General features: G+C 44.0%; 1 protein-coding gene across 2 annotated transcripts in view; it reads right to left on the bottom strand.

Annotated features, from left to right (window-relative positions):
• The window catches only part of LOC140209619 (fibronectin type III and SPRY domain-containing protein 2), a 47639-nt gene that overhangs the window by 5356 nt on the left and 18337 nt on the right, over window positions 1-23946 (bottom strand). The window contains exons 7-11 of one of the 2 annotated variants that reach the window (XM_072277891.1): window positions 22465-22620; window positions 18953-19087; window positions 16569-16725; window positions 12732-12865; window positions 12427-12559 (exon numbers count right to left, since the gene is read on the bottom strand). In XM_072277891.1, the coding sequence (XP_072133992.1) occupies window positions 12427-12559; window positions 12732-12865; window positions 16569-16725; window positions 18953-19087; window positions 22465-22620 (715 nt within the window). The remainder of the gene's footprint in view (window positions 1-12426; window positions 12560-12731; window positions 12866-16568; window positions 16726-18952; window positions 19088-22464; window positions 22621-23946) is intronic. The other variant, XM_072277892.1, reaches the window with a different exon arrangement.

The following is a 23946-nucleotide window of genomic DNA, read 5'->3' as shown; positions in this document are numbered from 1 at the left end:
CCTACAGGAAAGATATCAATAAAATCAAAATACTACAGAGAAAATTTTACCAGGACTTGACTGAGTTATCAGGAAAGATTAAATTGAACTTTGTTCCCTGGAGTTTAGGAGAATTAGGGGCGATTTGATAGAAATATGCAAAATTATGAGGGGTATAGATGGAGTAAGTGCAGAGTTTGGGTGAGACTGGAACTAGAGGTCATGGATTAAGGTTGAAAGGTGAAATATTTAAGGGAAACACAAGGGGGAATTTATTACTCAGAGGGTGGTGTGAGTGTGGAACAAGCTGCCAGTGGAATTGGTGAATGCAGGTTTGATTTCAATATTTAAGAGAAATTTGGATAGGTATATGAATGGCAAGAGTATGGGAGAGCTATGGTCCAGGTGTGGGTGGATGTGACTAGGAAGAGTAACAGATAAGTACGGACTACATTGGCCAAAGGGCCTGTTTGTATGCTGTAGTGCTCTATGACTCTGTGATAGTGATTTTGAAGGGGAATGTGAACAAGTAGTAAATGGAGGGGATATGGATCATAAGGGAGGGTAAGTGCCTGGAATACTCTGCCCGAGAGAGTGGAGGCAGTTTGGATACTGACAGCAATTAACACATTTCTGTAAAAGGATTTGAAATGCTTAAGCATAGAGGGCTATAGATTAGAATCAGGTTTAATATCATCAGCATATTTCATGAAATGTTAACTCGGCAGCAGCAGCAATACATGATAAATATAGAAAAAATGAATTACAGTAAGTATATATTAAATAGCTTTTTAATGAAGTGCAAAAACAGAAATAAAAAAGTGAGGTTAGTGTACATGGGTTCAATGTCCATTTGGGAGTAGGATGGCAGAGGGGAGAAGCTGTTCCTGAATCGCTGAGTGTGTGCCTTCAGGCTCCTGTACCTCCTTCCCGATGGTAACAATGGGAAGAGGGCATGCCTTGGGTGATGGGATTAATGTGGAGGGTTCCCCCCATGGTCAGTATGGATGAGTCTGGCTGAATGGCCTATTTCCATGCTGTATAAGACCACAGAAGCAGAATTGGGCCATTTGGCCCATCGAGTCTGCTCTGCCATTCCATCATGGCTGATTTATTATCTCTCTCAACCCCATTCTCCTGCCTTCTCCCTGTAACCTCTGATGCCCTGACTAATCAAGAACCAATCAACCTCTGCCTTAAATATACTCAATGACTTGGCTTCCACTACTGCCTGTGGCAATGAATTCCACAGATTCACAATCCTCCGACTTTAAAAAAATCCTAGTCATCTCTTGTAAATGGAAGTCTCTCTATTCTGAGGTTGTGCCCTCAGATCCTAGACTCCCCCACTATAGGAAACATCCTTCCTGTGTCCACTCTATCCAGACCTTTCAATATTCGATGGGTTTAAATTAGATCCCCCTCAATGTTCTAAATTCTAGTGAGTACAGTCCCAGAACATCAAAAGCTGGAAGATGATGCTGGTGAGGTAGTAATGGGGGACAAAGAAATGGCAGATGAACTTCAGTACTTGGCTTCAGTCTTCACTGTGGAAGATGCTAGCAGTGTGCCAGAAGTCTGTGAGTGTCAGGGAGGAGGAGTGAGCACCATTGCTATTACAAAGGGAGAACTGCTCGGCAAACGGAAAGGTCTTAAGGTGGATAAATTACATGGACTAGCTGGACTACATCCCAGCGTCCTGAGAGAGGTTGCTGAAGAGATAATGGATGCATTGGTCATAATCTTTCAAGAATCACTTGATTCTAGCATGGTCTTGGAGGACTGGAAAATTGCAAATGCCACTCCACTCTTAAGGAAGGAAGGCAAGAGAGGAAATTATAGGTCAGTTAGCCTGACCTTAGTAGTTGGGAAAGTGTTGGAGTCCATTATTAAGGACAAGGTTTTGGGGTACTTGGAAATTAATGATAAAACAATTCAGAGTCAACATGGTTTTGTTACAGGAAAATCTTGCCTGACAAATCTGTTAGAATTTTTCAAGGAAGTAACAAGTAGGGTAGACAAAGGAGAGTCTGTGGATTACATTTACTTGGATTCTCAGAAGGCATTTGATAAGGTGTCTCACATGAGGCTGTTTAACAACATGAAATCCTAAGGTGTTGCAGGAAAGATACTGGCATGGATAGAGAAATGGCTGACAGGCAGGAGGCAGCGAGTGGGAATAAAGGGGGCCTACTCTGGTTGGCTGCCTGTGACTAGTGGTGTTCCTCAGGGGTCAGTATTGGGACCGCTATTTTTCACATTGTTTGTCAATGATTTAGATAATAGAAACATAGAAAATAGGTGCAGGAGTAGGCCATTCGGCCCTTCGAGCCTGCACCACCATTTATTATGATCATGGCTGATCATCCAACTCAGAACCCTGCCCCAGCCTTCCCTCCATACCCCCTGATCCCCGTAGCCACAAGGGTCATATAATGGAATTGATGGCTTTGTGACAAAGTTTGCAGATGATATGAAGATAGGTGGAGGGGTAGGTAGTACTGAGGAAGCAATGGGATTGCAGCAGGACTTAGACAAACTGGAATAATGGGCAAAAAAAGTCGCGGATAGAACATAGAATAGTACAGCACAGTACAGGCCCTTCGGCCCACAATGTTGTGCTGACCCTCAAACCCTGCCTCCCTTATAAGCCCCCACTTTAAATTCCTCCATATACCTGTCTAGTAGTCTCTTAAACTTCACCAGTGTATCTGCCTCCACTACTGACTCAGGCAGTGCATTCCACGCACCAACCACTCTCTGAGTAAAAAAACCTTCCCCTAATATCCCTCTTGAACTTCCCACCCCTTACCTTAAAGCCATGTCCTCTTGTATTGAGCAGTGGTGCCCTGGGGAAGAGGTGCTGGCTATCCACTCTATCTATTCCTCTTATTATCTTGTACACCTCTATCATGTCTCCTCTCATTCTCCTCCTCTCCAAAGAGTAAAGCCCTAGCTCCCTTAATCTCTGATCATAATGCATACTCTCTAAACCAGGCAGCATCCTGGTAAATCTCCTCTGTACCCTTTCCAATGCTTCCACATCCTTCCTATAGTGAGGCGACCAGAACTGGACACAATACTCCAAGTGTGGCCTAACCAGAGTTTTATAGAGCTGCATCATTACATCGCGACTCTTAAACTCTATCCCTCGACTTATGAAAGCTAACACCCCATAAGCTTTCTTAACTGCCCTATCCACCTGTGAGGCAACTTTCAGGGATCTGTGGACATGTACCCCCAGATCCCTCTGCTCCTCCACACTACCAAGTATCCTGCCATTTACTTTGTACTCTGCCTTGGAGTTTGTCCTTCCAAAGTGTACCACCTCAGACTTGGCTGGGTTGAACTCCATCTGCCACTTCTCAGCCCACTTCTGCATCCTATCAATGTCTTCTGCAATCTTTGACAATCCTCTACACTATCTACAACACCACCAACCTTTGTGTCATCTGTACACTTGCCAACCCACCCTTCTACCCCCACATCCAGGTCGTTAATAAAAATCACAAAAAGTAGAGGTCCCAGAACAGATCCTTGTGGGACACCACTAGTCACAATCCTCCAATCTGAATGTACTCCCTCCACCATGACCCTCTGCCTTCTGCAGGCAAGCCAATTCTGAATCCACCTGGCCAAACTTCCCTGGATCCCATGCCTTCTGAATACAGTGTTGGGAAATGTATGATAATGTATTTTGGTAAAAGGAACAACAGTACAGACTATTACCTAAATGTGGAGAAGATTCAAATATCAGAGGTGCAGAGGGACTTAGGAGTCCTCATACAAGACTCCCAGAAGGTTAATTTACAGGTTGAGTCTGTGGTAAGGGTGGCAAGTGCAATGTTGGCGTTTATTTCAAGGGGAATAGAATATAAAAACAAGGAGGTAATGTTGAAGCTTTATAAGACACTAGTCAGGCCACACTTGGAGTATTGTCAACAGTTTTGAGCCCCGTATCTCAGAAAGGATGTGTTGTCATTGGAGAGAGTTGAGAGGAGGTTCACGAGGATGATTCTGGGAATGAAGGGATTAACATAACTGGCAACTTTGGGCCTGTACTCACAGGAATTTAGAAGAATGTGGGAGGAAACTTACTGAATGTCGAAAGGACTAGATAAGGTGGATGTGGAGAGGATGTTTCCTCTAGTGGGGGTATATTCTAAGGGCAGAGCCTCAAAATTGAGGATCAATCTTTTAGAACAGAAGTAAGGAGGAATTTTTTTTAGCCAGTGTGTGGTGAATCTGTGGAATGCTCTGTCACAGACTGCAGTTGAAGCCAAGTCTGTGGGTATATTCAAGCTGATAGATTCCTGATTGGTTGGGGCAACAAGAGATATGGTAAGAGGGCAAATGTATGGAGTTGTTTGGTATCTGGAATTAGCCGGAAAGAAATGGCAGAACAGACTCAGTGGGCTGAATGGCCTAATTCGGCTTCTATGTCTTGTGTTCTTAAAAGCTCTCCATATATATATATATATATATATTCCTTCATTCCTGGTATCATTCTCTTAAACCTTCCCTGGAACCTCTCCAATGCCAGCACGCCTTTTCTTAGATAAGGGGCCTAAAACTGCTCTCAGTACTCCAAATGCAGTCTGACCAATGCCTTATAAAGCCTCAGAATTGCATCCTTGCTTTTATGTTCGAGGCAAGTAGCTGGGCGACTGTCAGAAGAAATGGAAATGTGAATGGCATCCCTGTCTGTGGCCATTCCCCTCAAAAATAAGTTTTGGATGCTGTTGTGGGGGATGGCCTCCCAGGGGAATGCCACAGAGACCAAGTTATTGGCACTGAGCATGGTTCCGTGGTGCAGAAGGTGAAGAGGGGAGCAGTAGTGATAGGGGACTCAATAGTCAGAGAACAGACAGGAGATTCTGTGGACCTGAACAGGACACCCGGATAGTATGTTGCCTCTCAGATGCTGGGGTCAGGGACATCTTGGATCATGTTCACAACATCTTAGAAAGGGAGGGAGAGTAGCCAGATGTCTTGGTACATATTGGTGCCAATGACGTAGGAAGAAAAGGCAATGAGATCCTAAAGAAAGAGTTTAGACAGCTAGGCAGAAAGCTGAGAAGCAGAGCTTCCAGGGTAGTAATTTCTAGATTGCCGCTTGTGCCACACAGCAGTGTGGATAGAAACAGGATGATTTGGCAGATAAATATGTGGCTGAGAAACTGGTGCAGGGGGCAGGGCCTCAGGTTCTTTGATCATTGGGTTCTCTTCTGGGGGAGGTATGACTATAGAAAGGGGCCAGGTTGTACCTGAACCTGAATATTCTTGCAAGCAGGTGTTAGAGCTGTTGGGGAGGGTTTAAACTAATCTGGCAGTGGGTGGGAACTGGAATGAAGGGACTTGGGATATGATGGTTGGTTTTAAAAAAAAAAATATGTAGTCAGACTGACGTGAAGGACAGACAGATAAGACAAAATTGCAGCTGGCAGGGTGATTATCAGGGCATTAGGGGTGCAAAATCAAAAAGGGTACCAAATACAGTACTCAAAAGTGTTATATCTCAGTGCATGCAGTATAAGAAATAAGGTGGACGATCTTGTTGCAGTTTTACAGATTGTCAGGTTTGATGGTGTGGCCATCACTGAATTGTGGCTGAAGGATGGTTGTAGTTGGGAGCTGAATGTCCAAGGTTACACATTAAATCGGAGGGCTAGGAAGGTAAGCAGAGGGGGCGGTGTGGCTCTACTGGTAAAGAAAGGCATCAAATCACTAAAAGATGTGACATAGGATCGGAAGATGTTGAATCCTTGTGGGTTGAGTTAAGAAACTGTAGGGTAAAAGGACCCTGATGGCAGTTATATACAGACCTCCTAACAGTAACTGGAATGTGGACCACAGATTACCACGGGAAATAGAAAAGGCGTGTCAAAAGGGCAATGTTATGATAGTCATGGAAGATTTCAAAATGCAGGTCAATTGAGAAAATCAGGTTGGAAATGGATCTCAAGACAGTGAGTTTGTTGAATGCCTACAAGACGGCTTTTTAGAGCAGTTTGTCATTGAGCCTACTAGGGGTCAGCTATACTGGGTTGGGTGTTATGTAATGAACCAGAGGTGATTAGGGAGCTTAAGGTAAAAGAACCTTTAGGAACCAGTGATCACAATATGATTTGAGTTCAACTTGAAATTTGATAGGGAGAAAGTAGTCTGATGTAGCAGTATTTCAGTGGAGCAAAGGAAATTACAGTGGTATGAAAGAGGAGTTGGCCAAAGTAAATTGGTAGGAACTGCTGGCAGGGATGACAGCAGAGCAGCAATAGCGTGAGTTTCTGGGGGGAAATGAGGAAGGTGTAGGACAAATGTATTCCAAAAATGAAGAAATATACTCAAATGGAAAAATAGTACAACCATGGCAGCTGAAAAGGGAAGTCCAAGCTAATGTAAAAGCAAAACAGAGGGCATAAAACAAAGCAAGAAGTAGCAGGAAGATAGAAGACTGGGAAGCTTTTAAAAACCTGGAGAGAGCAATTAAAAGAATCATGAGGAGGGAAAAGATGAAATACAAGAGCAAGCTAACAAACAATATCAACATGGATAGTAAAAGCTTTTTCAAGTACGTATAAATAAATAGAGAGATGAGAGCAGATATAGGACCGCTAGAAAGTGAGAGATATAATAACAGGGGACAAGGAGATGGTAGATGAACTCAATGAGTATTTTGCATCAGTATTCACTGTGGTAGACACCAGCGACGTGCTGGATGTTGTAGTGTGTGAAGGAAGAGAAGTGGGTGTAGTTACTGTTTTAAGGAAGAAGGTGCTTAAAAAGCTGAAAGACCTAAGGGTACAGAAGTCACCCGGACCAGATGAACAGCATCCTGGGATTCTGAAAGAGGTAGCATTAGAGATTGTGGTGGCTTTAGCAGTGATCTTTCAAAAATCATTGGATTCTGGCATGGTGCCAGAGGACTGCAAAATTGCAAATGTCGCTCCACTTTTTAAGAAAGGAGAGAGGCTGCAGTAAGGAAATTATAGACCAGCTAGCCTGACCTTGGTGATTGGAAAGATGTTGGAATCAAATTGTTAAGGATGAGGTTATGGAATACTTGGTGACTCGGGACAAGATAGGACAAAGTCAGCATAGTTTCCTTCAGGGAAAATCCTGCCTGATGAACCTGTTGGAATTCTTTGAAGTCATTACAAGTAGGATAGATAAAAGGGGATGCAGTGGATGTTGTATATTTGGACTTTCAGAAGGCCTTTGACAAGGCGCCACGCTTGAGGCTGCTTACCAAGTTAAGAGCCCCTGGTATTACAGGAAAATTACTGGCATGGTTAAAGTATTGGCTGATTGGTAGGAGGCAGTGTGTGGAAATAAAAGGATCCTTTTCTGGTTGGCTGCCAGACTAATGGTGTTCCACAGGGGTCGATGTTGGGACCACTTTTTTTGTATATAGATGATTTAGATGATGAAATAGATGGCTTTATTGCAAAGTTTGCAGATGATAGGAAGATTGGGGGAGGGGTAGGTAGTGTTCAGGAAACAGGTAGGATGCAGAAGAACTTAGACAGATTAGGAGAAAAGAAAGTGGCAAATGAAATACAATGTTGAGAAATACAATGTTGAAAAATGCATGGTCATGCACTTTGGTAGTAGAAGTAAATGTGCAGACCATTTTCTAAGTAGGAGAAAACTGAAAAATCTGAGATGCAAAGGGGCTTGGGAGTCCTTGTGCAGAACATCCTAAAGGTTAACTTGCAGGTTGAGTCAGTGGTGAGGAAGGCAATTGCAATGTTAGCATTCATTTCAAGAGGTCTTGAATACAAGAGCAGGAATGTGATGCTGAGGCTTTATAAGGTACTGGTGAGGCCTCACCTTGAGTATTGTGAACAGTTTGGGGCTCCTCATCTAAGAAAAGATGCACTGACATTGGAGAGCGTTCAGAGGAGGTTCACAAGGATGATTCTGGGAATGAAAGGGTTATCATACAAGGAAGGTTTGATGACTCTGGGTCTATACTCACTGGAATTTAGAAGGATGAGAGGGGATCTCATTGAAGTCTCAAAGAAAGGTGGATGTCGTATACTTGGATTTCTAGAAGGCGTTCGATAAGGTGCCACACAAGAGACTTATAAATAAGATACAGATGCATGGAGTCGGAGGAAGTGTATTGGCATGGATAGTGGATTGGTTAACCAACAGAAGGCAGAGAGTTGGTATAAATGGGTGTTTCTCCGGTTGGCAGTCAGTGGTGAGTGGGGTGCTGCGGGGGTCGGTGCTGGGCCCGCAGCTGTTTACCATTTACGTTGATGATTTGGAAGAGGGGACTGAGTGTAGCGTAGCAAAATTTGCTGATGACACTATACTGAGTGGAAAAGCAAATTGTACAGAGGATGTGGAGAGTCTGCAGAGGGATACAGATAGATTAAGTGAGTGGGCCAAGGTCTGGCAGATGGAGTACAATGTCGGTAAATGTGAGATCATCCACTTTGGAAGGAATAATAGAAGAGCAGATTATTATTTAAATGGTGAAAGATTGCAGCACGCTGTTGCGCAGAGGGACTTGCGAGTGCTTGTTCATGAATTGCAAGAAGTTGGCTTGCAGGTACAACAGATTATTAAGAAGGCAAACAGAATGTTGGCCTTCATTGCTGGAGGGATTGAATTCAAGAGCAGGGAGGTTATGCTGCAACTATACAGGGTACTGGTGAGGCCGCACCTGGAGTACTGTGTGCAGTCCTGGTCTCCATACTTGAGGAAGGATATATTTGCTTTGGAGGCAGTGCAGAAGAGGTTCACCAGGTTGATTCCAGGGATGAAGGGGTTAAACTATGAGAAGAGATTTAGTCGCCTGGGACTATACTCACTGGAATTCAGAAGAATGAGAGGGGATCTTATAGAAACGTACAAAATTTTGAAAGGGAAAGATAAGATAGAAGTAGGAAAGTTGTTTGCATTAGTAGGTGAGACTAGAACTAGGGGACATTGCCTCAAGATTCAGGGAAGAAGATTTGGGATGAAGATGAGGAGAAACTGCTTTTCCCAGAGAGTAGTGAATCTGGGATTCTCTGCCCAGGGAAGCAGTTGAGGCCTCCTCACTAAATATATTTAAGATAGAGTTAGATAGATTTTTACATAGTAAGGGAATTAAGGGTTATGGGGAAAAGGCAGGTAGATGGAGCTGAGTTTACGGACAGATCAGCCATGATCTTACTGAATGGCAGGGCAGGCTCGATGGGCTGAACGGCCTAATCCTGCTCCTATTTCTCATGTTCTTATATGTTTTTGTGTAAACATTGAAAGGCTTAGTCAGAGTAGATGTGGAAAGGATATTTCCCATGGTGGGGGAGTCTAGGACAAGAGGTCACAACCTCAGGACAGAGGGATGTCCATTTAAAACAGAGATATGGAGAAACTTCTTTTGGCAGAGGGTGGTGAATTTGTGGAACTTGTTACCACAGGCAGCCGTTGAGGCCAGGTCATTGGGTGAATTTAAGGCAGAGATAGATAGGTTCTTGATCGGACATGGCATCAAGGGTTATGGGGAAATGGGGTTGAGGAGGGGAAAGGGATCAGCCATGATTGAATGGTGGAGCAGACTCGATGGGCCGAGTGGCCTAATTCTGCTACTATGTCTTATGGCCATATTCTAGTCCTCTCGAAAAAGCAAACATCGCATTTGCTTTCCTCACCACTGACTCAACCTGCAAGCCAACCTTTAGGGAATATTGCATGAGGACCCCAAATCCCTTTGCACATCTGATTTTTGAATTTTTGCTCCATTTAGAAAATATTATACTCCTTTATTCTACCAAAGTGCATAACCATACAGATACTGAGACTGTTTTCCATCTGCTGCAACTTTGCCCTTTCTCCTAATCTAAGTCCTTCTGCAGACTACCTGCTTCCTCAACACTACCTGCTCCTTCACCTATCTTTGTAATAGCAGCTACACTCACTCTTACCCTGATGCACTCAAATGTCTGGCATACTGCTGGTGTCTTCCATAGTGAAGACTGACACAAAATTCCTCTGCCATTTCCTTGTTCCCCATTACTGCCTCTCCAGTGGTCCAGTATCCACTCTTGCCTCTTACTCCTTATATATTTGGAAAATCCTTTGGTATCCTTTTTGATATTATTGGCTAGCTTCCCTTAATATTTCATCTTTTCTCTCCTTATGGATTCTTAATTGCCTTCTGTCGGTTTTTGCAAGCTTCCCAATTCTCTGACTTCCCATTAATTTTTGCTCTATTATATGCCCTCTTTTGGCTTTTATATTAACTTTTACTTCCCTTGTCAGTCACAGTTGTCTCATCCTCTCTTTGGAATACTTCTTCATTTTTGGGATGTAGTTATCCTGTGCCTTCCAAATTGTCCTCAGAAACTCCTACCATTGCTGTTTCACCATCATTCCTGCTACTGTCCCCTTCCAGGTCCTCTCTCATGTCTCTGTAATGTCATGTCATGTTTAGCAACGTAATACTGGTACATTTGACTTCATCTTCTCCCTCTCAAACTGCAGGGTAAATTCTATCATATTATGATCACTGCTTCATTAGAGTTCTTTTACCTTAAGCTCCCTAATCAAATTTGATTCATTACACAACGCCCAATCCAGAATAGCTTTCCTCTAGTGGGCTCAACCACAAGCTGCTCTAAAAACAGTAGGCATTCTACAAAGTCCCTCCTAAACACAAAATAATCTGCAGACACTGGGGTCAAAGCAACACTCACAACACGCTGGAGGAACTCAGCAGGTCGGGCAGCATCAGTGGAAAAGATCAGTCAGCGTTTCGGGCCGGAACCCTTCTTCAGGACTGTAGAGGGAAGGGGCAGAGGCCCTCTCCTCTACATCGGTGAAATCCAACACAGATTGGGGGACCGCTTTGTCGAGCACCTGCGCTCCGTCCGCCAAAACAGACAGAATCTCCCAGTAGCCACCCACTTCAACTCTGCTTCCCACTCCCATTCAGATATGTCCATACATGGCCTCCTCTACTGCCATGATGAGGCCAAACTCAGGTTGGAGGAGCAACACCTCATATACCATCTAGGTAGTCTCCAGCCCCTTGGTATGAACATAGAATTCTCCAACTTCTGATAATTCCCTCCCCCTCCCTTCCCCTATCCCTATGTCACTCTGCCCCCTCCCCCAGCTGCCTACCACCTCCCTCATGGTTCCGCCTCCTTCTACTACCCATTGTGTTTTCCCCTATTCTTTCTTCACCTTTCCTGCCTATCACCTCCCTGCCTCCCTTCCCCCACCCCTTTATCTTTCCCCTTACTGGTTTTTCACCTGGAACCTACCAGCCTTCTCCTTCCCACCCTCCCCCCACCTTCTTTATAGGGCCTCTGCCCCTTCCCTCTTCAGTCCTGATGAAGGGTTCTGGCCAGAAACGTCGACCGATCTTTGCCACGGGTGCTGCCCGACCTGCTGAGTTCCTCCAGCGTGTTGTGAGTGCTACAAAGTCCCTCTCTTGGGATCCAGCAGCAATCTGATTTTCCCAATCTACCTGCATACTGAAATCCCCCGTGACTATCGCCCTTATTACATGCCTTTTCTATTTCCCATTGAAATTTATATTCCACACACTGGCTACTGTTCGGGGCCATGTACATACAGTAACTTTAATCAGGATTTTTTTTATGCTTGCAGTTTCTTGACTCTACCCATATCAATTCTACATCTTCCAATCCCATGTCAACTCTTTCTGAGGATTTGACTTCATTATTTCCAACATAACCATCCACCCTTTCTGCCTACCTGACTGCCCTTTCGATATGAGGTGTATCCTTGGATGTTAAGCTCCTACATATAATCTTCTTTTAACCACGACTCAGTGATGCCCACAACATCATACCTGCTAATTTCTAATTGCACGACATCACCTACCTTTTTCCTTGTATTGTGTGTATTTAAGTATATACCTCCAGTCCTGTATTCATCACCCTTTTCAAATTTGACCCCATGTTACACTTTAAATCATCCTAGTGACTGCAATGTTGCCTGTCCTTCCTCACAGTCTCATTACACTCTGCACCTACTTGAATAGCAACTGCCCACTCTGAGCCCTATCACTCTGGTTTCCATCTCCTTGCCAAATTAGTTTAAACCCTCCACAGCAGCTCTAACAAACCTGCCCGCAATAATATTGGTCTTCTTGGGTTCAGGTGAAACCCATCCTTTTAGTAAAAGTCACGTCTTCCCCAGAAGAGGTCCCAGTGATTCACAAATCTGAAACCTTGCCACCTACACCAATTCCTCAGCCATGCATTCATCTGCCAAATCATCCTATTCTTGCCCTCATTGGCACATTGGCAATCCAGAGATTACTATCCTAGAATTTAAGAATCTGAAACAAAACTTCTCCGTTCAGCCTGTGAGCCAATTCCCAGTGTCTGGCGAACACAGCAGACACCTCGGTGACCAGATAGAGCTCCAGTTCAGGGTCTGAGAGATGTGGAACATTGTTACATACTCACTCACCTTGTGAACCTCTCATGACTGATAGGAGGCTCTGTGAACAGACTCTCCTCCTCACTATAAACGATGGTCAGTCCGTCATGCAGGATCGAGAGTGAGAGATGTGCGCTCTGCTCCAGCAGATAAAGCTGGGTACCTGTGACGGAAACATAGAATTCAGTCCCCACAAGTTCTTGACCACATCTTGCTTGCAGAGACAAGAACACAAGGGAAATGACTGTCAGCACTGAATAAATCACTTTCCATTTTTCACTATCCTGACGTGGCCCAGGTTCCAGAGACACAGTCAGTGGTCCTGAGGTGCTCACCCGTGGTTTGAACAGTAATAGGCTGACTTCTTTCACTGCTGCCTCCTCTATTCACGCCTCTGATGTAGAAAATGTAATTTTCACTGGGCTCCAGTTCAGTTAATGCTTGACATGAAGTTATCCCTGTGAGAAACCTAGAGACAGAAGCATGAAAACAGAGAAAGTCAGTGGCTAAAGCTGGAATTAAAACTATCAGCACTTGGAAAAAAAGATTCTGCAAACAACAAATGAAACAGGAGCAAGAGGAAGTCATTTGGCTCTACCATTCAGAGGTGCACTTGCTGGAGAATCAGTCCCACGGCAGCTGATTCCCAGCCAGTTCCTGCTCATCCTCCTCACTTTCAGCCTGTAAAGAATCCACACTAACACTTTGTGGAAGAACAAAGTGATCTTGGGGTCCACATCCATAGATCCCTCAAAGTTGCTGCTCAATTTGATAGGGTTATTAAGTTAGCGCATAGTGGCTTGATATCTAGAGCAGATAGGTAATGTTGTAGCTCTGTAAAACTTTGGTTAAACTACATTTGGAGTATTGTATTCAGTTCTAGTCACCTCAATATTGGAATGACGTGGAAGCTTTGGAGGAGCAGAGGAGATTTACCAGGATGTTGCCTGGATCAGAGAGCATGCCTTATGAGGACAGGTTGATTGAACTAGGGCTTTTCTCTTTGGAGCAAAGAAAGATGAGAGGTGCCTTGACAGAGGTGTATAAGATAAGAAGCACAGGTTGTGTGAACAGCCAGCACATTTTTCCCCAGAGTGGAAATGGTTAATATAAGGGGGCATCATTTTAAGGTGACTGGAGGGAAGTTTGAAGGTGGATACAGAGGTGGGAGAGTGAACACGCTGCCGGGGTGGTGGTAGAGTCACATACATTAGGGACATCTAAGAGACTGTTAGACACATGGATGAAAGAGAGATCGAGAGCTACAGTGCCTATAAAAGGTATTCACGCCCCTCAGAAGTTTTCATGTCTTATTGCTTTACATCATTGAATTACAGTGGATTTAATTGGGCTGCTTTGACACCGATCAACAGAAAAAGACTCTTTTGTGTCAGTGAAAACAGATCTCTACAAAATAATCTAAATGAATTACAAATATAAAACAAAATAATTGATTGCATAAATATTCACCCCCTTCGAGTCAATATTTAAAACATGCACCTTTGGCAGAAATTACAGCCTTGAGTCTATGTGGATAGGTCTCTATCAGCTTTGCACATCTGGACACTGGAATTTTTCCCCATTCTTTCTGTGTAAACTCTGTCAGATTGCATGGGGATCATGAATGAACAGCCCTTTTCATGTCCAGCCACAAATTCTCAATTGGATTGAGGTCTGGACTCTGACTTGGCCACTCCAGGACATTGACTTTGTTTTTTTTTAAGCCATTCCTGTGTAGCTTTGACTTTATCTTGGGGTCATTGTCTTGCTGGAAAACAAATCTTCTCCCAAGTTGAAGTTCTCTTGCAGACTGCATCAGGTTTTCCTCCAGGATTTTGCTGCATTCATTTTACCCTCTACCTTCACAAGCCTTCCAGGGCCTACTGCAGTGAAGCATCCCCACAGCACGATGCAGCCAAAACCATGTTTCATGGTAGGGATGGTGTGTTTTTGATGTGCAGTGTTTGACTCACGCCAAACAGTGTTTAGTCTGATGGCCAAAAAACTGAGTTTTGGTTTCATCAGATCATAGAACCTTCTTCCAGCTGACTTCAGAGTCTTCCACATGGCTTCTGGCAAACTCTAGCCAAGATTTCATGTGAGCTTTTTTCGACAGTAGCTTTTCTTTGCCACTCTCCCGTAAAGCTGCAACTGGTGAAGCACCTGGGCAACAGTTGTTGGATGCACAGCTTCTCCCATCTCAGCCACTAAAACCTGTAACTCCTCCAGAGTTGTCATAGGTCTCTTGGCGGCCTCCTTCGCTAGTCCCCTTCTTGCACCGTCACTCAGTTTTTGAGGATGGCCTGCTCAAGGCAGATTTACAGTTGTGCTACATTCTTTCCATTTCTTGATGATTGACTTGACCATACTCCAAGAGATATTCAGTGACTTGGAAGTTTTCCTATATCCATCTCTTCACTTTTGCTTTTCAATAACCTTTTTGTGGAGATGCTTGGAGTGTTCTTTTTGTCTTTATGGTGTAGTTTTTGCCAGGATACTGACTCATCAGCAGTTGGACCTTCCAGATACAGGAGTCCAGAACAAGGGGTCACAGTTTGAGGATAAAGGGGAAGCCTTTTAGGACCGAGATTAGGAAAAACTTCTTCACACAGAGAGTGGTGAATCTGTGGAATTCTCTGCCACAGGAAACAGTTGAGGCCAGTTCATTGGCTATATTTAAGAGGGAGTTAGATATGGCCCTTGTGGCTACGGGGATCAGGGGGTATGGAGGGAAGGCTGGGGCGGGTTTCTGAGTTGGATGATCAGCCATGATCATAATAAATGGCGGTGCAGGCTCGAAGGGCCGAATGGCCTACTCCTGCACCTATTTTCTATGTTTCTATGTTTACTTTTACTACAATCAATTGAAACACCTTGACTGCACAGAGGTGATCTCCATTTAACTAATTATGTGACTCCTAAAACTAATTGGCTGCACTAGTGATGATTTAGTGTGTCATATTAAAGTGGGTGAATACTTAAGCAATCAATTATTTTGTGCTTTATTTTTGTTATTAATTTAGATCACTTTGTGGAGATCTGTTTTCACTTTGACTAGAAAGAGCCTTTTTCTGTTGAACAGTGTCAAAAAAGCCAAATTAAACCCACTGTAATTCAATGTTGTAAAACAATAAAACATGAAAACTTCCAAGGGGGGAGGGTAAATACTTTTTCTAGGCACTGTATTTAGGAGGGAAGGGTTAGATTGATGTTAGACTAGGTTAAAGAATCCACACAACAATGTGAGCCGAAGGGCTTTAAATGTGCTGTAATGTTCTACGGTTCTACATGTGAGCACGTGCAGCTGCACAGAACATCACAGAACCCTAATGCACAGAAACAGGCCTTTGTCGATGTTCAGGTCACGATGTGGGTCTCAACCAAAAACAGCGACAATTCTTTTCCTCCAACAGGTGCTGCTGGTCCTGCTGAGTTCCTCCAACAGATTGGTTTTTGGTACAGATCTAGGGAAGTTAGCTCCAACTTTATAGAACTTTGGTTAGATCTTGGTCAGACCTCAGCAGGAGCTCTGTGGACACTTCAGGTCACCACACTGTAGGAAGGGTGTGGTACTGCTGGAGAAGGTACAGAGGAGACTCACCACAATGGAGTGTTGCAGTGATAAAGAGTGATTGGAGAGGCTGTATCCCTGGAGCAGAAGTTAAGAGAGGATATGATTGGGGTAAATGCTGGATAGAAATTTTTTTCTCCATGATGAAAATCTCAAGTGTGCAGATACAGGATAAGGGAACAAAGAGATTTCGAGAGGATCTGAGGGGGATCTTCACCCAGAAGGATGTAAGTGTCTGGAATGCACTGGGCAAGAGAGTGGGTGAAACTGGGTCACTGGCAGTAATGAAGTGTCTAGAAGAACACAAATTGTCTACATGGGGCTATGTTCCAAGTGCTGGGAGCTGAGGGTCAGTATGGATGGGTTGGGCCAAATGGCCTGTTTCCTGTATTCTATGTCTTTGAGGAGTGTGGAGCCTCTGTCACAGATTTTTTTTGGACTTTAATGGAAAATGCAGGAAAGTGGCATGAAGTAAGAGCTGAGCCAGTTCTCTCTGAATGACCTCCTCATTCCTGGTTCCTGATCCTGGGATTGCGTGATCCTGGATTTATTGATTGTAGGTTTATCCCAGTGTCCCTCTCACAACTTGCTCAATACTTACTCCATGAGTGTCTCTGTCCAATTGCAGCCGCTGCAGATTTGGCAGAACTCCACCGTGTAAGACTGTGGGGGAAGACCAGGGCCAGGCTCCCACTCCATAAGCACCGCATTCTGGCAGACTGCTACCCCTCTGCTTCTGATCCTCGGAGCTGAGGGAACTACAACACAGAAACAAGATGAGGTGGTGGACGCCATACTGGGCCAAAGTTGGCACAATCCCCTTAGCCTTTCCCTGTACCTGCACCAAATTGTGGGCCAAATGGCCTGTATCTAACAGCGGTGGTGGTTCCTCCCCGGTTCCCCGATCTCATGGGCTCCCAGACTTGTTGGCTCTGGAGCCTGGCCCAGTGTGTCTGATGGAAAGTTGGTTTATTGTTGGGGTCCTTGCTCAGCAGATGTGGACTCCTCAGGGTTCTGAAGGAAGTAGCCAGGGAGATTGCAGAGGCATTAACAATGATATTTCAAGAATCGATAGATTCTGACATTGTACCAGGTGACTGGAAAATTGCAAATGTTACTCCACTATTTAAGAAGGGTGGGAGGCAGCAGAAAGGAAACTATAGGCCTGTTAGCCTTACATCAGTGGTTGAGAAATTGTTGGAATTAATTGTTTGGGATGAGATTACGCAATACCTGGAGGCACATGACAAGACAGGCCAAAGCCACCATGGTTTCCTGAAAGGAAAATCCTGCCTGACAAACCTACTGTAGTTCTTTGAGGAAATTACAAGCAGAGTAGACAAAGGAAATGCAGTAGATGTGCTGTACTTGGATTTCCAGAAGGCCTTTGACAAGGTGCTGCACCTGAGGCTGCTCAGCAAGATAAGAGCCCATGGAATTACAGGGGAGTTACTAGCATGGTTGGAGTATTGGCTGATCGGCAGAAAACAGTGGGAATAAAGGGATCCTATTCTGGCTGGCTGCCAGTTACCAGTGGGACTGCTGCTTTTTATGATGTATATTAATGATTTGGACGATGGGATTAATGGATTTGTGGCTAAATTTGCCGACGATACAAAGATAGGTGGAGGAGCAGGTAGTGTTGAGGAAACAGAGAACCTGCAGAGAGACTTAGATAGTTTAGGGAATGGGCAAAGAAGTGGCAAATGAAATACAATGTTGGAAAGTGTATGGTCATGCACTTTGGTGGAAGAAATAAATGGGCAAACTATTATTTAGATGGGGAGATAATTCAAAATGCAGAGATGCAAAGGGACTTGGGAGTCCTTGTGCAGGATACTGTAAAGGTTAACCTCCAGGTTGAGTTGGTTGTAAAGAAGGCGAATGCAATGTTGGCATTTGTTTCGAGAGGTATAGAATACAAGAGCAAGGATGTGATGTTGAGACTCTATAAGGCACTTGTGTGACCACACTTGGAGTATTGTGTGCAGTTTTGAGCTCCTTATTTTATAAAGGATATACTGACATTGGAGAGGGTTCAGAGAAGATTCACGAAAATGATTCCAGGAATGGAAGGGTTACCCTATGAGGAACGTCTGGCATCTCTTGGGCTGTATTCTCTGGAGTTCAGAAGAATGAGGGAGGGATCTCATAGGAACATATCAAAAGTTAAAGGGCCTGAACAGATTAGATGTGGCAAAGTTATTTCCATGGTAGGGGAGTCTAGGACAAGAGGGCACAACTTCAGGATTGAAGGACATCCATTTAGAACAGAGATGTGGAGAAATTACTTTAATCAGAGGGTGGTAAATCTGTGGAATTTGTTGCCATGAGTGGCTGTGGAGGCCAAGCCATTGGGTGTATTTGAGGCAGAGATAGGTTATTGATTAACCAGGGCATCAAAGGGTATGCGGAGAAGGCAGGGGAGTGGGAATGACTCCAGGAATTGGATCAGCCCATGATTGAATGGCAGAGCAGACTTGATGGGCCAAATAGCCTACTTCTCCTATATCTTATGGTCTTGTGCACAGGGTCCTGGACAAACCCCCAGACCACCTTTAGTGGGCACAGGGGAGTGGCAAATGTCAACGTCAACTCTGTGCCCAGATGTACCTCCCCATACTCTGCTTCAGGGAAACAGTATGAAACCTGCGGCCCTGCTGATAATCCCACACTCTCTCTCTGCAAACAGTGGCAAAACCAGCGAGGTCCATCAAGGGTTAATCACCTATGACCGCTGATATCTGGTGGTCAGATTGACGGCTAGATAGTATATGGTGTGATGCCTAGATGGAATATGCAGTAGCCTGGTATTTTGTCTGCTCTGTCCTGTCTGTAAAGTCTGGTACACAGAAATGAAACAGCCTGTGGTGCCCACTGAAACGCTGACTGGATCATGGAAATTTGGATCCCATTGTCCCTCAACAACCACTCAGCCAACGGTCCAGGCCTGGTCACGGCACAAAGCCATGCCCAGTGTGTTACCTGTTATGTACTCTGCTCGATCACTCTCCTCACTTGCCCCGGCGCAGTTGGTGGCAGTGACCCAGAACAGATAGGCAGAACCGGGCTGTAGATTCCTCACTGTGCAGAACATTTCCTTCACCCTCAGCGACGCATCTGAGGGAGGAAACTCGGGTTCAGTTCCATGTCTGCACTTCCTGTACCCATTGGTTCCTATCACCCGGACCCTGAACCTGACCCAACCACATCTGGCCTTGAGGGAGGGGAGCATGCAGCAGTAATGGAGAATGGGAAAATGAAGGAGGTAAGTCCAGACTGCTGCTGTCTCTGGAAGGTTACATCAGCCCCAGGCTGTCAGACATTACAGCTTTCACCATAGGGTACACAGCATTTAAAGTTCAAAGTAAATTTATTATACCTCACCATATACAATCCTGAGCTTTATGGGCCATCTCTGTTTCTCTGAAGAGAACGCACACAGGGAAAGGACAGCAGATTTTCTCCCTTGGAGGGCGTGACCCAGTAAAGGTCTCCTTCACCTTCACAGTTCTGAATCACTGGTATTTTAAGGATACAGTGTTGTGGGATTCAAACCCAGAGACCAGTATCAACGGCCCAGAACTTTGCTAACTGGTCCAGTGACATAATCTCAATACGACTGTATTCCACGACTTACCGGTTACCAATCTCCACATGATCGTACCCCACGAGTTACCAGTTACTGGTCCCCACATGACCATACCCCCACTAGTTACTGGTTACTGATCTCCACATGATTGTACCCCCATGAGTTACTGGTTACTGATCTCCACATGATCGTACCCCCACTAGTTACCAGTTACCGGTCTCTGCGTGGTCGTACCCCCATTTAACATTTTTTAATTTTGTCTGCATTTGTACCCAATCATTGGCTTGACCTTCCTTACATTCATGTTACCCCCATTTTCTATTTGTAAACTGGTTAGCTCATCCTCAGCTCTATCATCCTGGTTCCTATTCACTTGCCATATTAGTTTAAACCACTCCCAACAGCTCTAGTGAACCTGCCTGCAAGAATATTGGTCCCCTCGGATTCAAGTGCAACCTGTCCCTTTTGTACAGGTCACACCTGCCCCAGGAGAGGTCCCAATGATCCAGAAATCTGAATCCCTGCCCACTGCTCCAGTTCTTCAGCCACACATTTATCTGCCACCTCATTCTATTCCTATCCTCACTATCACATAACATGGGCAGCAATCCCAAGATTACTACACTTGAGGTCCTCTTCTCAGCTTCCTTCCAAAATCCCTGTATTCTATTTTCAGGACCTCCTCCTATTATGTCAAAAAATAGCTTCTTCTCCACTGCCCTCAGATGTCTGAATGGAAAATTAACCTACATACATTCCCTCTCTATTTTAACACTGTGTTCCATTTAATTTTTTATTAGTACACTATAGTACTATATATATAGTACAAGAACTACTCACTATAGTGGCAGCAGAAAGTAATCGCAGAGGACTCTCAATCAACACCAAGAAGACAGAAAGCATGGTCATCTCCAGAAAGACAAACATCCCACAATGTGTGATTGATCAAGATCAGAAATACAAACATCAAACAAGTCAACAAATTCAAATATCTTGCCAGCCCAATAACAAGTGATGGCAGGTGCGACACAAATATCAAATACAGAATAGCAATGGTGAAAGAAGCTTTCCAAAAAATGAAGACCATATTGACAGACAGAAAGATGACCATGTACACTAAAAACAGAATACTGTAGTGCTACATTTATTCTATCCTGACTTATGGAAGTGAATGCTGGACCATTTCTCCAGCAATGGAAAAGAGACTAGAAGCAGCTGAATTATGGTTCTACAAGAGAATGTTAAAAATATCATGGACCACACACACATCAAATGAAGAAGTTCTCAGAAGAGCCCAAGCAGTTCGATCACTCATACCAACAATAAAAGAAAGACAACTCAGATTCCGAGGACACATCATGTGGAAAGATGAACTAGAAAAACTCATACTCTCTGGGAAGATTGAGGGGAGTAACCTAGAGGAAGACCTCGGCTTATGTACATCAAAAGCACAGCCAGGTGGCTACACATCGAGGAAATGGAAGCCATCCGAAAAACGAAGGATAGATCTATATGGAAAACCATGGTCACCATAGTCCGCATCGGATATGGTACCTAGACAGACAGGCATTAGTACACTAGCAATAATACTACAGTTCTATAAAATGTATTAGTTCCTAATAATTATCAACAGAGGAAGTGTATGCTGCGGTGTTCTTTTGATTGACTGTGAATGAACAAAGTGCAGACACCTAATACAATGCCATAGACTGCATCCTCCAAATCTTCATTTTCATTGCAACATTTAAGATGATTGTTGATGCCTTCAAATTCTTTCTAAGTTGCTAATTTGTTGAAATAGTGAAATTGCTGCATTTTCATTCCCAGCTGCTTTTGGCATTTCCAAGCCTGAGTGTTTGAACCAGCACTGAGCAAGATGGTTCTGAATTGCCTGCCTGTCTATTTCTCATCAACTATCAGTGACAAAAATCACTGCTTTTTGAACACAAACACACTCAACTGACTCCTTAAAAATTGTTCGCTCTAAGCATGCTGTAGTGTCTAATGCCCACACGTGGAGAGGATGTTTCCTATTGTGGGGGTTTCCAGAACTGGAGGGCACATCCTCAAAACTGAGGGGCAACCTTTTATAACAGGAGTAAGGAGGATTTTTTTCAGCCAAAGGGTGGTGAGTCTGTGGAATGCTCTGCCACAGAATGCGGTGGAGGCCAAGTCCATGGGTATATTCAAAGTGAAAGTTGATAGATTCCTTATTGGTTTGGCATCTAAGGATATGGCGAGGGGGCAGCTGTATGGGGTTGAATGGGATCTGGGATCAGCCATGATGGAATGGTGGAGAGGTCACAATGGGCTGAATGGCCTCATTCTGCTCCTATGTCTTATGGTCTAAGTTCATGTGACTGACGCAAGCTAGAAAGAATTCAGAAATTGTTTCTTGTCCCAATTAAGTAGCATAGTGTCCTAAATAAATGACAAGAATCCAGGCTATTTTCTCCTTTAGTTTTGTTGTTTAAGAGTTGAACTAAATAAGTGGCTGCCCTAATTAATCGATGACCCAATTATTTAGTATCCACTGTATTCCTTACTGTAATTCATTGTTTTTTTTCTCTGTATTGTAACGTACTGCTGATGCAACACCATGAATTTCATGACATGTACCAATGATATTAAACCTGGTTCTGAAAAGTGACCAGTCTGTGGATTAACACAAGGACAGAAGAATAAACGTTTTGCATCCTCAGCTCCCTCCCAGAATGAGCACTTGGAATATAAGGTTGCTGATGTTTCAGCCTGAAATCTATTCTGCCTTCCCCCATCTCTCAGGGTCACCCTCTCAATCCCCTCCAGAGTTTTATGGTTGAACACAATCATTCTTTGAAAGTCCCACTATAGGTCAGAATTCACTTGGCAAAACTCACATTTCTCTAGCTCCCTTGATACAAACCTGCAGCCTCTTCATCTTGTGTGTTCTCCCCTGCTTTTCTGTAATACAGTCGGTAATGTTCCACAGTATCGTCAGCTGAAAGGCTCCAGCGAACTCTCACTGAGCTGGAGGTTGCTGTGTCAGGTAACTGAGGACACATTGAAGGGGCAGATGGTACTACACAAAGAATACAGACTCAGTCAGAGCACGGCTTCACAATCAAATGATCAGACACTCCCTGTAACTCAACAGCCCAGGGTTAGGAAAATTCCCTGTCACTCATTATCCAGCAGACATGTACCACAACTGTCACACACCTGCAGACAAGAACACTCTCCCTTTAACCCATCAACCGGCTGATGAGCACACTTTTCCTATAACACACTCAACTAGTGATGATATGTGCAAATTATAATTCATTAATGTACTGATAGTTTTTCTCTCCTGTAACTATTAACCTGGTGATAATTACTGTTATCTTTTAACCAGGTGACAGGTATACTCTCCCCGTAGCCTACTGACCCTGTTATAAGTATACACTCTATGTAGTTGGTTAGCCTATGATCAAGTACTCTTTTCCTGTAATGCATTATTGGGTAGTTGGACACTGGTTCCCTGTAACTTGTTATCCAAGTCATCCTGACTCTTCCCTTCCTGCAGCTGCCACATATTATGCAACTGCACCCAATGAATCTTAAAACCAAGTAGAATTTTTACTGGACACACATCCCTGGGTGACATTTTCAACAGGGGATGAAATACCTTCTCCACAAAATGAACACTGTGGCTGCACCTTGTAAGCCTGTTGAGACCACACCAGGCATCAGATTCTCACAGATGTGGAACTTGGCAACTCTATTAGATTGGGAAAGCAGAACTTGTTTGTTTCCCCAACCCAGGACTCCAGGTGAAGCAGGACAATCTCAGCTATCACATAGCAAATCCCTTGGAGTGTATAAGATACAGCAACACAGTTCAGAGGGAAATTAGCAAGGTACAAAGGACATGACATTGCTTTGGCAGCTAAGGCAAAAGGGAATTTTAAGAGATCCTACAAACATTAAGAGTAAGGAGTAACTATGGAAAAAATAGGACCTCAAAAGGACTAATGTGTGGAGATGGCGATGGAGTTAATTTCTCATCTGTATTTGCTGTGGAGAAGATCAGGGGAATAAGTAGTGACATTGAACATAGAACAGTCCAGGCCCTTCAGCCCATCATATTGGACCAACCTTTTAACCTACTCCAAGATCAATCTAACCCTTCCCTCTCACATAACTCTCCACTTTTTCTATCATCTAAGTTCCTAAGTGTCTCTTAAATCTCCCTGATGTGTCTGCCTGTAGCACCACACCTGGCAGGAGGTTCCATGCACTCAACGCTCTCCCTCTGTGTAAAAGACTTCTGATATCACCCCTATACTCTTATAGAGGCACAGATAAAGAGGACAGCTAGAGTAATGGAACATATCCACATTGCAACAGTGGAGGTGCTGCCAGTCTT

The sequence above is a fragment of the Mobula birostris genome, chromosome 14 (genome assembly GCF_030028105.1).
Source record: "Mobula birostris isolate sMobBir1 chromosome 14, sMobBir1.hap1, whole genome shotgun sequence".
Classification (NCBI taxonomy): Eukaryota; Metazoa; Chordata; class Chondrichthyes; order Myliobatiformes; family Myliobatidae; genus Mobula; species Mobula birostris.
Note: the sequence above shows the minus strand (reverse complement) of the source record. Positions and strands in the feature narration are given on the sequence as shown.